Below are 16,298 nucleotides of genomic sequence, written 5' to 3'. Positions count from 1 at the left end.
TACCTAGAGCTTCTCCTGTTATATTCTAGGAATTTTATCATTTTGCATTTTGGTTTATGAACCGTATTGAATAAATTTTTGTTAATTAAATTTAAATATCCTCACCAAAATTTTAAAAGCTGTATTTAATTTAAAAAGTATGTTATTCTATTAACATGTAATTTATGTATTATTGATATTTGAAAATAAACAACTAAACATTTTTAATTTCTTGGTTTGCATTTCTAGCATCTGAAATTGATTTCAGTGATGAATCATCTGATAATTCTATTAGGTCATCATTTAATTTTGTTAAAAGCTGAGAACAAGAAACTACCCAAGTTGCAAAAGGCCATTCTCATTCTTAACACCAGTGCCAATATTTGAAATTCTTCCTTTTATTTTGTGTCCTGGAGGTTGTCTATGGCCAAGCAGCTGTCCACAGCGAGGTCAGTGACAGGAAAGACATAGGTCTGTCTTTGTGAGGTGGGAGACGGGTGACTACAAAGGGAGAGGAAGAAAAGAACATATTCTCGGGGGGCCCTGCCTTAGGAGGGCACACAGGGGAGATGAATAATGGACACTCTGCCCTTATACCATCTGTGCCTGTAGCCTTTGGAAAGTCTTCCAGTTCCCTCAGGTAGCACAAGCCAAACAGACACCTGGTCTCGATGGCAGCCATACACCTAAACTAATCACTGAAGTGCAAGGAGGAAGCTCAGGGGGAAAGCGTGGGGCTTCAAGAACAGATAATTTCAGCTGGTTTGAAGGATATTGAAGGTAAAAAAAATGAAATTTTACAGTGGTTTGGAGTTTGCAAAACACTTTCAAGGATTGTCTACTTTGATCATATTAACCTTGTGGGGTATCTGTGACAGGCGTTTTTTGCCCCCATTTTACAGATAAGAAAAATGAGGCTCAAAGAGAATGCTTTGTTGTGTGTGGTTTTGTTTTGTTTTGACAGAGGGTTACCTAGGAAGTCTTCTGATAGCAGTTTTAATTAGTATCACATGACACTAATGGCAATAACTTTTGGAAAATTGAATCCTAATTTATTCTCATTTGGTTGTGAAAGTCTTGACACTTCATGCATGCTTTTCAGATTCTGCAAATCTGAAGTACTGTGACCAATAAATCTTTAACCACCCGTAAATCTTTAACTACCTGAAAAGCTTACCGTGGAATATATATATACATATGTTGCATAGGTTTATATTTAGGTTTGTTCCGTACTGATGGGGTTGATTCAAATACACTGAGAGATGCTATAAAACCTACTCATGTCTTTCATTTGTGCACCATAGTGTAGTTTGTATTAATCTCTCTCTCTCTCCCCCACTCTGAGTGAACTGTAATGGTCTAGGTAATACATTTAAATCGCATTAAATTCTACCTTTCACGTGTGAAAAGCAAGAGTACCACCTTTAATGATAACTTTTATCACTGTCACTTCTCACTTTCAGACATACCAAAATTAAACATTAAGCACCATAATCACTAGCTCTGTATGTAAGTGGCTTGAGGATAAACAATCTGATTCACAATTCTTTGTTTCTACTGTATACTGTATATTTTAGATGATTAAAAATAATTTGCATATTGAAATTAAATTTCTAGCTCTTATGGGAGAGACTAAGTCATGAGGCGGTTGTGAGGAAATCAGAAAGTTTCCTTCCATTGCTGGTTACACACTCTCGTGACTGCAGCACTGCCCACTTCCAAAGACAGTTCTAGACCTGAGGGTCACTGCTGGGAGGGTCTAACTTTTTTCCATCCCCAAAGAAGAAAACATCAGTTTTCAAAATATCTTTTAATGTATGTATCTTCCATATCCAAGATGGCGTAATGTTACATTTCAAAGGCAAATCATCCATTTAACTATTCTTTTTCAGAAGTCCGAATTCTCTAGGAAGAGTATGTTCTTCTGAAATTTCAAGAAAGTTTTGAGTTAACTAAGAATTAATTTCTTTTGCTATTCTCCACTGTGTCTTATTTTTTTCCATAATATGATCAATGACAAAAGCTTCTATGTAGCAACACAGTTCAGGTGATTTAGTTGAAAAAACTTGCAACGGCTTACTAAATTCCTGGAAGAAAAGAAAATATTTTTAAAGTTAGGTCAAAGCATATTAAATTTAAACATTTTTACTTGACATCAACATTTCTTTTCTAGGAGCAAAAGTAACAACATCAAAGCATTCTTTTGTTATCTCCAAGGACATTTGGCTCTAGACAGCCACACTTGTTAAACTATTATGTATGCTTGTTTGTGCCAGAGAGCCAGCTTATTTTTGCAACATTTCTCAAGTCCCACCTGAGGAGAATGGCACGTGGGTTTATGTATGTGCCGACTGCAGTGTGCTACTAGCAGCTCTTGTAGCATTAAGTTGGGGAGGTTCTGAGGCTCATCCATGATCAGTGAGTGGAAAAGTGAATGATGATAGATTAACTGTGTCTGCTGTGGGCCTCTGTGTGTCTGAGATGGGAAAAGGAGAGTGCAGTCTGTTTCCAAATATTTCCAGCTCCTGCCTAAGATGGAAAGTTTGTTATGCCAGCAATTAAATGTCTTCTTTCTGGGTCGAGCCGATAGGGTTGGTGGCCCAGTGAAAATGTCTTCTCACATTCCTGCAGTCCACTGTGAGTGAGTGAAGGGGCTCCCTGGCTTTATTAAGATCTGTATTTGTCAACGAGACAAAGAACCTTTCTCTCCCACTCTGTAGATGACTTTTATGACCCAGGGACATTTTCCTGGCTGGGAGAACTTACCATTTGGGGACCCTGTGGTGGTTTCCTCAGTAAGGCGCATGCCCCTTTGGATGCCGGCAGGGGTGGTAACTTCCAAGTCATCGTCTGTGAGGCTGGGGGTCAGGAAGGGGCTCTCCGGGGTCCCTTGGATGGCAGGGTTTACTCCTGCTTGTCCTGCAGGAAGGATTCTGCCCTGGACATCTGGATTAGCCTGGCTGGTGGGCAGGATGGCCCCGGGGAACAAGGGCTGGAAGATGAGGCCTGTGAAGATGTGAGGGGCCACCGGCTGGAATGAGGGAAGGAAACAGAAAGCAGAGTTAAAGGAACACATTTTAAAGGCCAGGCAACCAGCCTTTCTTCTTTGAGGGCAGCAAGTTTGGGTAGGAAGGGCAGGATGGAGAAGAGACAGTCGGAGAGAGTGATAAGGATGGGCCTTCCTCGGAGGAGATGCCCCCCAAAGAGGAATGACACCTCATTTGCTGACACCAGGAGTATCTGGAGGAAGGACTCAGGCAGAAAATCCATACAATCACGACAGGCTCTGTCTCTGTTATTCACCTGAACCATCGTCTTTCCTGAGCCCATAATTAAAAAAAAAAGTAATTTAGGAGACTAAAAATTAATGGCCGGAATTAATTCAAGTAGATGAATCAATCTTCATTGTATGGTTTGTGTCCCTGCATGTGTCTTTTGATGTGTTTTTCAAAGGCACTGGACTATTCGGTCAGAAATATTTCTCTTAGCAGTTCAGCCCCTTGTGTATCCCTTGGGGTTACCCAATGGAACTCCTCTTTATCGGACTATCAGTGATTTGCACACTGGTAATGAACGGTGTTGCTGTCACACTTTTTGTTCCTTCTTGGAAAAAAAATTACTGCAAAGCTTCCCCTAAGAAGAAATAATTTGACATTGGCTGGTTTTGGAGAGAGTTCAGACAGGACCCAGTTCTCCGGGACCTCCCAGCTCTGATGGTGTTCTCATAGAATCAAAGTGTTAAGAGCTCGCAATTAAGAAACAGGTCAGTTTCCTTGAACATGGCTCTCAATTGTTAGTTTTTGTAAGAACCACCGGAAGAACTTGTTATAAAGGCAAGTTCCTAGGCTCCATTGTTAGAGAGATTATGATTAAGATGAGGGCAGGACCCAGAAATCTGCATTTTCACCAGCATGCCAAGTTGCCCTGATTTGAGGTCCAGGACTGAAGTTTGGGAAACACTGTTGTAGATTTACGAGGTATTGAAGCCAAAATTAAACTTATGCTGGATGAGAGACAGGAGAAGAGTACAGTTTTCAAATTGGGGTCATGACATCCATAGGTATGAAATAAAGCAGGTGGGTTGTGCCCATCACTAAAAAATAAGATAAAAAGAATAGTCTAGATAGACTATGAATTACCTGGTGTATTCCATAGAGGAAGGGTAAATATAGTTTCATGAAACGTGTGTGTGTGTGTGTGTGTGTGTGTGTGTGTGTGTTGGCTGCATGAAAAATAGAGCTGTTACTGTGGGTTTGAAAACCACTGGCATAGTAGATAGAAAAACAGCTTTCAATGTGTTTTTGACCTTGGGACCTAATTTACTTAAGTTCTCTGAGCCTCACTTTCTTTACTTATAAAGTTGGATAAAAATTTCTGCTTTGTAACTTGGTAAGGATTAAAAAAATGTATGGAAAAGAACTATAAGGTGCCTGTTCTATAAAATTGGCTCAAAAACTGGTAGACGTAGGTGTTCATGTATGAATGAACACCTGATATTGGCAAAACAGCCCCATTATTTTATTTATGGACAATCTAGCATAGCTCTACTTTTTTCATAATAGAAAAAAAATTTAAATAACTATCTTCCCAGATATTGCTTCAATTCTTAATTTCATTGTCATGTTTAGATACCATATTAGTTCGTCATTTTCCTCTAAAAATGACTTACGGAGAAATGCATAGAAAAGCCTAGCAATGATAATATAACCTAACGCAAAGACCTATAAAAATGTTCAATTTATTGTAGCAGACACCGAGTTTAGGGCTTGTGGTCAAAGGAGACTATAAATGTGAGACAGAAAACAGCATTACGGTAGCACTGAAAATAATTTTAAATATTAGTAATTAAAATTTTTTTTTTACCAATTCCTCTGAGCTTAGGATAGTACCCTAAAAAGAAAATAATAACACAAATTATTAGAAAAATTTTAATATATTCATGGCAAGATATGTATAGCATAACTTCAAAACTTAAAAGTTTAAAAAATTATAAATTTTTTATTTTCAACAAAAATTTAAACTGTCTTGTGACTTATATCACAAAACTCTTGTTAGCACATGATATTGAACTGCTAACATTATCTGAGGGATGGGAGGTCTTCTGTATTTTAAAAATTATATATTTTCTATTATTAAGTAATAGATACACATTGGAGGAAAGTTGGAAAGTGCAGAAAGCAATAAGAAAAAATATATAATCACATCAGGCAGAGTTTGATATATTTTCTTCCAGATGTTTTTCACACATTTATTTTACACATAATAGAAGTCAGTTCACTTATACAACTGTGTCTTACCTTTTCTTTTGTACTATACAGCCATCATTTAACAACATAACTGACATATTTTAATAAATAGACTTTCTTTCCCCCCCATTTTATTTATTTAAAAAAAATTATCTTTATTGAAAATATTACAGATGTCCCCTCTTTTCCCCATTGACATAAATACACTTTCGAATGGTCAGAAAGTATTGGCTTTTATGTTGCACAGTTTACTTAATTATGTTCCTTTCTTTAAAATTTAAGTTGCACCCAATATTCTTCTTTACTATAAATATTATTTTGACTAGTATATTTGTAAATAATCCTTTGCTGTATTTCAGATTATTTGAAATACAGCAAATAATTGGGATTGTTCCCAGATGCGGAATTAAGAGTTGATATGAATTTTATATTTGATTCTGCTTTTAGAAGTAAAAGCTGCCACCTGGTGTTCATATTTGATCTTGACCTTTGGCAATTTTATCAGCGATCTCAAGGATTACCTTTCACACGCTTGCGCGCACGCGCACACACACACACACACAAATGGGGAGAGAGAAGAGGCAGTGTTTGTATCAATTTTAGGGAAAAAATATATATATAGTTAATATATATATATATATATATAGTTAATAAATAAATTTGAAATTAATAAAGAAATCCTCCAAATCATTGCTCATTAGATCAATCCCATTAATTTTTTTCTTAAAATTGACTCATTGCTTCACCTGTGACATCTACTAACTCTGTGATTGTAACTGAATTACTGTATTTACTCATCTTCAGATTGGCAATAAAAATATTGTCTATAAAAGGTTGTTTTGAAGATTAAATGAAATAGTACGTAATAAATAATAAAATGCTTATAACAGTGCCTGGCACAGAGTAAGCACTCAATACATGCTCTTGCTATTATCAGTGTTCATACAGTACAAAGTAAATAGGAAGTGTGTCCACTATCTGGTGAATTGAGGCAAGAGTAAATATTTCACATTAAGATGAGATGATTTAAAACAAAAATCATCATACAAAATAACCTTACCTGGGCTCCAAGTTGTGCTACAATAAGTGGTAACATCTGGAAAAAAAATTGTGAAAAATTCAGTAAAAAATATATTCAAAGGTAAGTTCTGATGGATGATAGAAATATCAAGAGTTTCTTAAAAAACACTATTTCTTCAACAGGTATTTGTTACTAATGTATCATCTGCAATCATAGATGTAGACTCGTAGAGCTGGGTGCAAATCAGAACTTATCCAATTTGTAAAAAGAAGATCAGACCCAGGGAGATTTAGAAACCTGTACAAGGGAGCCCATTTAGAAGGTAGAAGTTAGTAAACTGGATGATCAAAGTATAATTTTGGTCTTACCTCCAAAATCTACCTCCAAACTGAAAATTATCCCAGGAAATGATACCAAATGTGATAAAAACGCATGTGTTTATTTTGTACTGCATTTTGGAAGATACATTAAAACATTGAATATTTTAAAATACAATGGTTTCTTTAAGCATTTATGGTTAGTCTCATCATGGTTCCCTGGGAATTTTGCTGTTAAAATAGAGCACTGGAAGGAGATTATGGAGGATATTGTTCGATAATCCCTGGCACTGACAGAGCTCTTAGAACTGAGAAATATTTTAATGGCCACTGGTAACTACATAAATGTTATGCATTTATAGTCAAAAAGATTCGGGTGAGGTGCTGGTGTGCTCTAGTACTCTAAGAACTAACCTACAGTTTGTCAAAGAGAGCTAGGGTTTTAGGATTTATTTTTATTTCTATAAAGATTCATTTCACAGTGTCAGGAAAAGTAACCAAAATGGAACTTTTAATAGCAACCAATCCAAAAGATTTGAAAGACTTATGAAATAGACTCTTAACTTTATTATTTCTCAAGACAGTGGATACAGTAATAGCCATAGCGACAAAAGGTAAAAAGTACATGCATCTAAGGAAAAGCCTTACTCTCTACTGGATCTCTGGCTACTAACCGAAAAAACAGCTGATCTCAGGGGGACAATGGGAAAGTGGGTTGAAGGGAAGGGACACTTGAGATTTTGAAGAAAACAAAATTGAAATTTCTTTTTTAAAGATGAGTTGGAAGGAACAAAAAGTTACAAATAGGAAACCACAGATGTCTAAGTAAAAAATGGTAATGACAGATAATTTAATATTTCACCAATGTAAAAATAAGGTGGACAATTTTTATTAGTTTTTGGTAGAGAAATTATTTGAAATAATAATAGCTAACGCTGATTGTTTGCTGTGTTAACTGTTCTGCGTGTTTTAGGTATGTTTACTCATTTAACCTTTACACAGGCCCTTGAGGTAGGTTGTATTTTACTCCCATTTTAAATTGTGAAGACAGTGAGCCACAGAGTGGTTAAGTAACTTGGCCAACATCTCATTGGTAATAAGTGGAGAGCTGGGATTTGACCAGAAGTTGTGTGAATCTAGAGTTCACTTCACCGCATTGACTTTGCTTTGATAAATGAGAGCTTTGGACAAGTAACTGAGTTTCTGGTAGAGGGCCCTGGAAAGGCAGGATCAGAGGGACTGGGGCTGCACTGGAGAAGGTCAGGTATGGGAACCCTAGGTGGTGGTAAAGCCCAGAGACAGTGAAGAATCTCCCCTAGAATGGGGGTTGATTTATGTTATTGCATGTTGAGGGGGGTGTAATGCTAAACCCTCTCTACTGAACCTTTAGTAACATCTACAATGACCACTAACGCATTTAACTGGAGTGGATATTCTTTGGTGAATATGAAGATGTACTAAGCCTGACTTCAAGGTTAGAGCAGGGCGATCACTGAAACTGAAGTCAGGCAGTTGGCATAAGGATTATGCCAGGATCATGTGTTAAAGAGATTCTCATTTTGTTTGCCTGTCTCTCTAGTCTTCTCCAGAGGATCACTTTTATTATTGAGATATAAATTAGCAGCAAATATGTTGAGCGAAGGCTCTAATATTCTGTAAGAAATAAGTACAAGTATACATTTCAATATTAAAAAAGAAATGTAAAAATTAGTTATGTTATAGAACTTCGCAAATACGAATTAATAAAGCAGTATAATCTTGTGTTGTTATTTTGGACAATGGCACAGAAAAAGGTATTAGTTGCCTATGATGTAAAATTTAAATTGAGCAGCTTAAAATTATTTCGTTAGTTAAACTTAGCTTTGATTATAATTACTAATTAATACAAACTACTCTTATTAAAACCTGGAGATGTCCATAGTGGTTAGAAGATGGTTAGGATATATCAGTTCATTATTGTATTTATGCTTTATAATTTGGGAATGTGTATTAAAAGTCTTATATTTTTATGTCTTTAAACCTACAAATTCTTTTCCTAAGAGCTGTTCCTAAGGAAATAATCATTGATATGGTCAAAGACTTAGTTACAAGGATGCTCACTGTAGCATAATTTATAGAAGCAAAATTAGGAATAAAACCCAAATTTTTGCAATGGAATACTAAGTAATCATTAAAAACAATGTTATGAGTGAATATTTTAAAAACACGAAGACTATTCAATATTTATTAAGTGAAAAAGTCAGATTATAGAACAGTAGATATTATAAGAACATATTTTCTTTAAAAAATGTGCTTAACACATCATAGAGAAAAAGACAGGAAAGACATATCTTAGGATGCTGACTGTTTGATTCTGACTATTAGGATTATGTGCCCCCCCCATTAAATGGATTTTTTTTTTCTTCTCATCTGTATTTTCTAAGTTCTCTATAATTACCATATATGATGTATGTAATACACAATAAAGCTTCTACAAAAAAATTAGACCATTATGAGGGGCTGAGATAACCTGTTAGAGAGAATAAGCTATCCGTAGTGACTTAGTCCAGTCATGAAGGGGTCATTGTATTTTCCTCCAGAGCCTAATAATATATTTAAAGAAGTTTCAAATGGGTACAAATTTGTCCTTTGTTCACAGTTAAAATTCAAACACTTCCCAAAGTGTTTGATGCCCTGAGTATGTCCTTTACATATTAGTGGGAGAGGGTTTTCTAGGTTTTTTCCTGAAAGCAAATGATGGTGGGAAGTAAAGAAGAACTAGAAAGAACTTGGGGACTTTTGAGGGAGCCTGATAAAGGGATGCAAAAAGGAAAAGATTAGATTTGCTGAATTTAACATCTATTCACCTTTTAATTTTAATTTGGGATGATTCTGGCCACCCAGAAAGTCTTCAGTAGAAAACACAACATGCTAGAGAAGAATCCTGCTACCTCTCAGTTTTCCTCCTTATACTTTTGACTTTTCAGTCTCCCCCCACCCTTCCCATTTTTCTGTTACCCATTACAAATGTATCCTAGAGAGGTTATGGGGCAGCGTGCTCAGTTTTCCAGGTGTGTTCTCATGGATTTTCAGCAAGAACCAAATTGTCAAGACTGTTCCATGTTCTGTAGCACATCCCTCTGCAAATTATCTGGGTAAAATGTGTAAGAACTTTGAAAAAATTCTCTCCTCCTTCTTAGGCTCCCACCTGAGAAAAGATGCTCCCCAGTGGGAAACCGAAGTCCCATCGCTAAACTTACCTGCGGTTGCAGCTGCTGTTGTACGTTCAGTCCCCCCAGGGCCAGTGGGAGGGTCTGGGCAGCAGGGGCCAATCCTGCAGGAAGATTTAGCTGAAAGGCCAAGAAGATTTTCATTGTGTTGTTTTAGTTTGAACATTCAGGAAACGAACATGTATTTACTAAATGTAAAATACGTTTACTTGGAGAATTTACTCTGCAAACATGTAGTATACTATACTGCATTTAGAATTAGGTAGAGAGATCAAGTTCAAAGACTTGTTTAGTCTACCAGCACAACCATATGTTTCCTAACTTTTTCCATATTAATTTTTTCTTTGGCATTTAACACATTTTCTTTGAGAACTACCTAGGTGACTTCCACCTGGATTTTCCTTTTGTGGGCTATCACAGCACTGATTCCTGGAATTTTCCTAATGGTTTTCTTATGAAGAAGGGGTTCTTCATGGGTATCCCCATGGAAATTGTGAGTCAGAATAAATGATCTAGTCTGCATAGGATCTATTACTTGAGAATTAGAATTTCTTCAGCGACTCTTGCTAAGAAAAAGTTTTCGTGATGTACTGAATAGCATTCAGCTCTCTGACTTTTCTGTCTTCTCTCTTTCTACTGACCTACCATGAATATGTGTATATGTGTACATTTGTGGAGACACACACACATATATACACACACTCAATATCAGGTATTCTATTTACATAACACAGGATATTAAAATGATATAAAAGGGTACTCACCAGTTGCAGATCTGACCCCAGTGTGAGCATCTGTGTCAGTGGTATTAGACTTAAAGAAGGGAAGACCTGCAGGGCATTGAAATTGATGAATGAACCAAGAGGTTGTCTGTTTTCACTGACTTGTCAATGGTGGACATCCGCAAGTGTCATATACTCCCGTCAGACTTGGATTGGTCATGAAGGTGCAGCTCCAAGGCCTCTCACCAGCTCTGGCCCCTTCCATGGCCCTGGGAGGCACCCGAGCATCTATCCAGTTTATGGCATTTATCAGCTTAAAAATATGTATTTCTTATATCTCATCTCATTATGAATTATTCACTTTAGTACTTAATTTTATACATCTAATTTTGTTTTCTTTGTCTTAAGGTGTATCCCCAAATTGTATAAGCTTCAGGTTTCCTAAGGAGAGAGACAGGCTTATGCCTTGAGTGTTCCACAATGTCCATAGATTTAAAAAGGAACTTTAGACTCCGGTGTTATCTGATTGTTTCACAAAGTCTAGGGGAAGGTAAGGTGGGGGCCTTTAGAACAGGGGAAGGGTTGAAGTGGGAAGAAGGGTAGTAGCCAAGAGACAATGCAGTTTTCGAAAGGATTTAAATACGCTTTGAAGAAACAGACTTTATAGGGACACGTTAGCTCATCAGCAACAACAGAACATGAGGAAATCTGCAGTTATTTTTACAGATTACCTCTTAATCCCTGTTAGCTCTGGCAAATACCACGTGACATGTCACAGTATCACAAGGACATAGATGACCAAGCTTTGTCAACAGCTGTAGCAATTGCTTTTCAAAGTTTAATAGATTTGGTTGTTAAAACAAGTTATTATTTAGGCAAAAGGAAAAAAGACTGAGGGTGCTTTGTTTTCCTGACTCAGATTTTTCGAAAAAGTGTATTGGTTCTTGTTTTTCTTTTCTCCCCAAAGGAAAGCCTCTCTCTCTTGTTGACTCATGAGGCTCTGTCTACATCCTGATTTTCAATCCGCTAGTCTCACCACGTTTCCTTCGCTGGCCTGCTGTGATCCCTCCTGCAGGGCTCTCACCTGATTTGGCTGCTGGTGCTTTGATAGGGTCGTCTGGTCTGGAACCAGCTGAGCTGGAGGAAGTCCCAGAGCAGGGTTGAGCTGCATCTGTGATAACAAATATTTGACGAGGCAGGGATGTGTTTGAGGTTTTGCATCCATTTATTTTCAGGATGTAACAAGTTGTCCCAAATGCAAAAATGTCTGTCTTTAGGCTGTGTGTGTTTTGGCACGGTTTTAATTTCCCGGAACATTCCATGCATGACAGGAGATGGAACTGCAGAGTGGAAACGTGCCAGCCCAGGGGGTGTGTGGTGAGGAGGGAGCCAGCGTGGGGCCAGGCGCATGGTAGTTCCTAGGTTCCCTTTTCATTTCTGTAACTACTTCTTTTTTCCGGGTGTGAAATACATAGTCTACCCTTTAGCTCTGAACAAGTTTGTTTTTCGCCAACGCTTGAAGGTCCCTGCCACCATTCCTAGTGCATTTTTATGAAGCTTCCTGCTTTTGCCTGTGCATAGCAAGTCGCTTTCTGTAATGGAAGTGAAGTCCCTTTCCTGGCCAGAGTATTTTCTGTGTATTAAGAAACAATGAATTTAAGGGGTGAAAATGTGCTTGTGATCTGTATGATATATTTGTATGGTTTTGTTTAAAAATAAGGAAACTGAGGCCCAGACAAGCAAAGTGACTTGCCCAAGGGGACACGGTGAGTGGCAGAGCTGGTACTAGGATCCCACAAGTGCCCTTGGTTCTTGAAGAAATGAATCCTTCCCTTAGCTTCTCTTGCGCTCCCTCTGCATTCAGGTGGAAGCTCCCCGGCCAGGGTGACCCAGTGGCCTTTGCTTCGGGCTGCATCTCAGAGGCCCTGTGGTGTAGCCTTTCATCACGTGCCCTTGGCCACTTGGATATACCCTGGAGCTGCCACTGATTCTTGGTTTCACTTTGGACTTTTCCCTCAGTTGTAAGAGATAAGGTTGGCATTATCTGTTCTTAGAGGTCCCTATAAGTGTTAAGATATGTAAGTATAAGCTCTGCAAATTTCTTTTCATCCCTTACAATCTATAGTCAGCACTGTAGCCAGAGTGGTCCTTTGAAAACAACAGTGTGGTCCTTTCACCCCTCTGCTCAACCCCTGCATTGACTTCCATTCTCACTCAGAGTAAAAGCCAGAGACCCTACAGTGGCCTCCAAGGCCCTCCACCCTGGGCTCCAGCGCCTCTCTGACCTGCCATTTCATTTCATTTCATTTCATTTCATTTCATTTCATTTCATTTCATTTCATTTCATTTCATTTCATTTCATTTCATTTCATTTCATTTCATTTCATTTTTCATTTCATTTCATTTCAATTTCATTTCCCTTGCTCCCTCTACTACTGCCGTTGGTTATTTGCTGTCTCTGTGGCAGGTAAGGCCCACTCTTGCCCCAGAGCCTCACCTCCACCTGTCTCCTCTCTCTGGAATGCTCTTTTTTCAGACATTGGCTCCCTCCCTCACTTGCTTCAAGTCTTTGCTCGAGTTCACTTTCTTACTGAGGCCCACTGTCCTGAATATGCCACCTGCCCCATCTCCAATTCCCAAACCTGAACTACTGAAAACAAGTGCTAGGTGCTTTTAAGTGTCCACATTTGCAAATTGACTCATTTTTATGCTTTTATGATAATTCGGTAAACTCACAAATAATTTTTTAAATCTCATCCAGGTGTCCTGATTTTTCAGTTGATAAACACCACTACTATTCCTAATAGATACCTTAGTGTCGCCTCCTGTGTCCCCTGCACCACGAATGCTCTAGCTGCTCTCATGTTATTGGCTCTCAGCAACCGGCACTGCCCTGTGTGCTGCTCCTCAGTCTGCCTTGAATGACAGCTGTGCTCCTGGAAAATTTTACTTCTTTCAAGTTTTTACAAATTGTATGGTAATTTAAATACAGCAGAGACACCCTCTTTAGGAGAACCGTTTGGTAAATTTATTTGGTGGAGTGGAAAATCCATCTGACATTTCTTTTGAAAAATTATTTATTAGTATCTATCACGTTAGTGAGCACTATGAAGGACCAGTCCCCCCCCCCCCCCATCACTGTATTTTCAACAACTTGCACAGTATCTGGTTTATGGAGAGTTTCCAATAAATACTTGCTGATGTTGTACGGATGACTACAGAAGTGTCAATAGGTCTCAAAGCTTACCCAAAAAGGTTCCTTTATGTTCTGCTATTTATAGCAGATATATTGTAATTATTTTCTTAATGTCCATAATCAAGCATCTCAAATAGTCAAAAGAGAAGTCTACTTAGAAGCCCAAACTCCATCTCTATGTCCATAAAATATTGGAGGACAACTGGAGTATGTATTCAAATGCAAGTGCTCATTTTCTTCAAAAAGCCGTCATGTGTAAATATGTTTGTGATGAAATGTTCTACGTCGAAAGTTACAGAGAAGTTCGTAATGTTCCCTCGCAATCGAATGACCCGGTAGCCTTTTTGGAGTTTAGACAATCTAGATGTTTTGTGCTTCAAATTGGAAAAATCAGAAAATCTAGGTTACCTCTTTAGTCATGAGAAAATAATTAACTGCCAAAAAAATCTTAAATTCTTTTTGGAAAGTAAAATAATTATTCATTTTAAGTAGATATAATATAAGGCATTATTTTTCTCCTAATTTCTGCCCTATTGCCCTGCCAAATGAATAGAGATTCTACCATAATAGAGTGGATGCATTTTAAAAATGTTAAATGCATTGAAATATGCACTAACGCTTTATTAGTTTATTATCTTTCACCTTGGAAAATAAAGCTAGGAAATTAAGGGAATGGGTCACAGAACAGAGCAGTTTTAACAGAGGGCAGGAAGAGGGATACGTGTGCAATTAAGATACTGCTAACACTGCTTGGTACATAAAATAAACATATTGCACTTACTGGTAATGACTGAGTTGATCCCAGAAGATAAAACAGTAGAATCATAGTCTTCATGTTTCAAATTGCTACCTATAACAACAAAATAGTGTTGCTCTTTCACTCCATTTTTTCCTTTTGAGAGAAGATGATACTTAAAAAAAAAAAAAAAAAAGAATGTTCTATTTGAAACATGGTCAGTTAATGTTACCTTTCTCTCCACTAGGCAAAATGTACAGGTGAAACGGTCTTCAAAGTCCAGTCGATTTCTTCAGTTTCTGTGGTGAAAAATTTTACCCTTTGAGGAGTTGTGAGTTTGTAGAAGGAATTTAAACTGAACTCCAGGAGGCTGGCAACTGAGAGACCAATCAGGCCTCAGCTGTGAAATCATTTGGTTTCTTTCATTTCCTAACACTTCATTAGGTGAGTTATTAGCTGCAGACATCATATTACCCAATGTCTACCATTTGAAGAGACGGTATTTCAGGAAGACGTGTCTTGTGTAACTAACAAAAAGTACAGACAATTAAGACAATTAAAATCCTTCTTCATCTCCATCTCCTTCCCAAATGACTTTCCAGATGTACCCATTTTATCATGTATGTACGAACATATAAATCAAACATCGAAATATAACTATGTTAAAAAATGAGGCCTATTAAGCACATTGCTCTGCAAGTTACTTTGTTTACTTAAGAAATAATGAACATCTTTATGTGTCTGTACATATAGATTTAATTCATTTATTTAATGGTTACATTATATTACATTTCCTTTTGATGGCTATTTAATACATTTCCATTTTACTTTATAATTATAGAAGCGGTACAATGAATATTTTTATACTTTTTCCCCCCCACACAGGTGGGAGTATTTCTATAGGTATTATAGAAGTACTGTATTGAAGAATACGTATGTTTTAAAATTCAATAAATATGATGGGAAATACAATGGTTAACAAGTAATTATATGCTTGATAAGCGTAATACCAGGAATATACACAGCATGAAGGGGAGTGTGGTTAATTTTGTTGGGGGCCAAAGGGGAGAGAAGGTTTATAGATAAGCTGACACTTGAGCTGAATTTTGAAGAATTAAAAGAAACTTATTAAGAAATCAAGGAGAGCATCGGGCAGACCAACGTCTGGATATGAAGGAGTGATGTTATTGCTCCCTGTCACTGGGACAAAGTGGAAGACAGGGCTGGAGAGACACCTGTAGTATTTTTGTTCGTTTCTATTACTCGTTTTAGCTCTTGATCAAACATTATTTTACATGACTCCTTCATTATTTTCCTGCTGTATGTTTCTCTTGAACTAGATGGGGAGTTCCTGGGGTCTTGTCTTATATTTCTTTGTCTTCTATGTTAATAACATTAACACCACTGAGCACCAGCTGGCCTGTGCATGCTGGTGAGTCAATGGTAGAGGCATACACTACAGGGAGCTGTGCTGAGGGAGGACTTCCGAGAAGAGATGGGGTTTTCAGTGGATTTGGAGACTGACTATGATTGACCGTACAGAGAGCCACATGATAAAGGGCTGGATATTGAGATAAGCACAAAACATAAGTGCTGAAGGATCTGGAAGGAAAGCAGCTGGCTTTCGTAGACACATTCATGCATTTTTTTATTCAGTCAATTCATTCTCTTCACCCATCATTTAACATATATTCACTCGATGTACTGTTAACATTGTTTTGGTCCCTGGGAATAAAACAGTGAATGAAAAAGACAATAATCCTCGCAAAGCTTATACTTCGGAGCTTATACTTTGGTAGGGAGAACATTAGATATTCAAGCCTCATCGTGTTGAAGAGAGCCCATGACTCTGCGGAGCCCACTTTCCTCTGG

General features: G+C 37.6%; 1 protein-coding gene across 1 annotated transcript; it reads right to left on the bottom strand.

Annotated features, from left to right (window-relative positions):
• Window positions 1–2,058: 2,058 nt before the first annotated feature.
• Window positions 2,059–14,525, bottom strand: AMTN (amelotin; the record flags this gene model as incomplete). Its single annotated transcript, XM_081151458.1, has 8 exons — window positions 2,059–2,066; window positions 2,746–3,010; window positions 4,843–4,869; window positions 6,286–6,321; window positions 9,803–9,892; window positions 10,537–10,602; window positions 11,579–11,665; window positions 14,472–14,525. 8 exons carry the CDS (start codon window positions 14,523–14,525, stop codon window positions 2,059–2,061), a joined length of 633 nt encoding a protein of 210 aa, XP_081007584.1.
• Window positions 14,526–16,298: the final 1,773 nt, after the last annotated feature.

The sequence above is a fragment of the Miniopterus schreibersii genome (assembly GCF_964146895.1).
Source record: "Miniopterus schreibersii genome assembly, chromosome: 1".
NCBI classification, from domain to species: Eukaryota; Metazoa; Chordata; class Mammalia; order Chiroptera; family Miniopteridae; genus Miniopterus; species Miniopterus schreibersii.
This window is presented reverse-complemented; position numbering and strand designations above follow the sequence as displayed.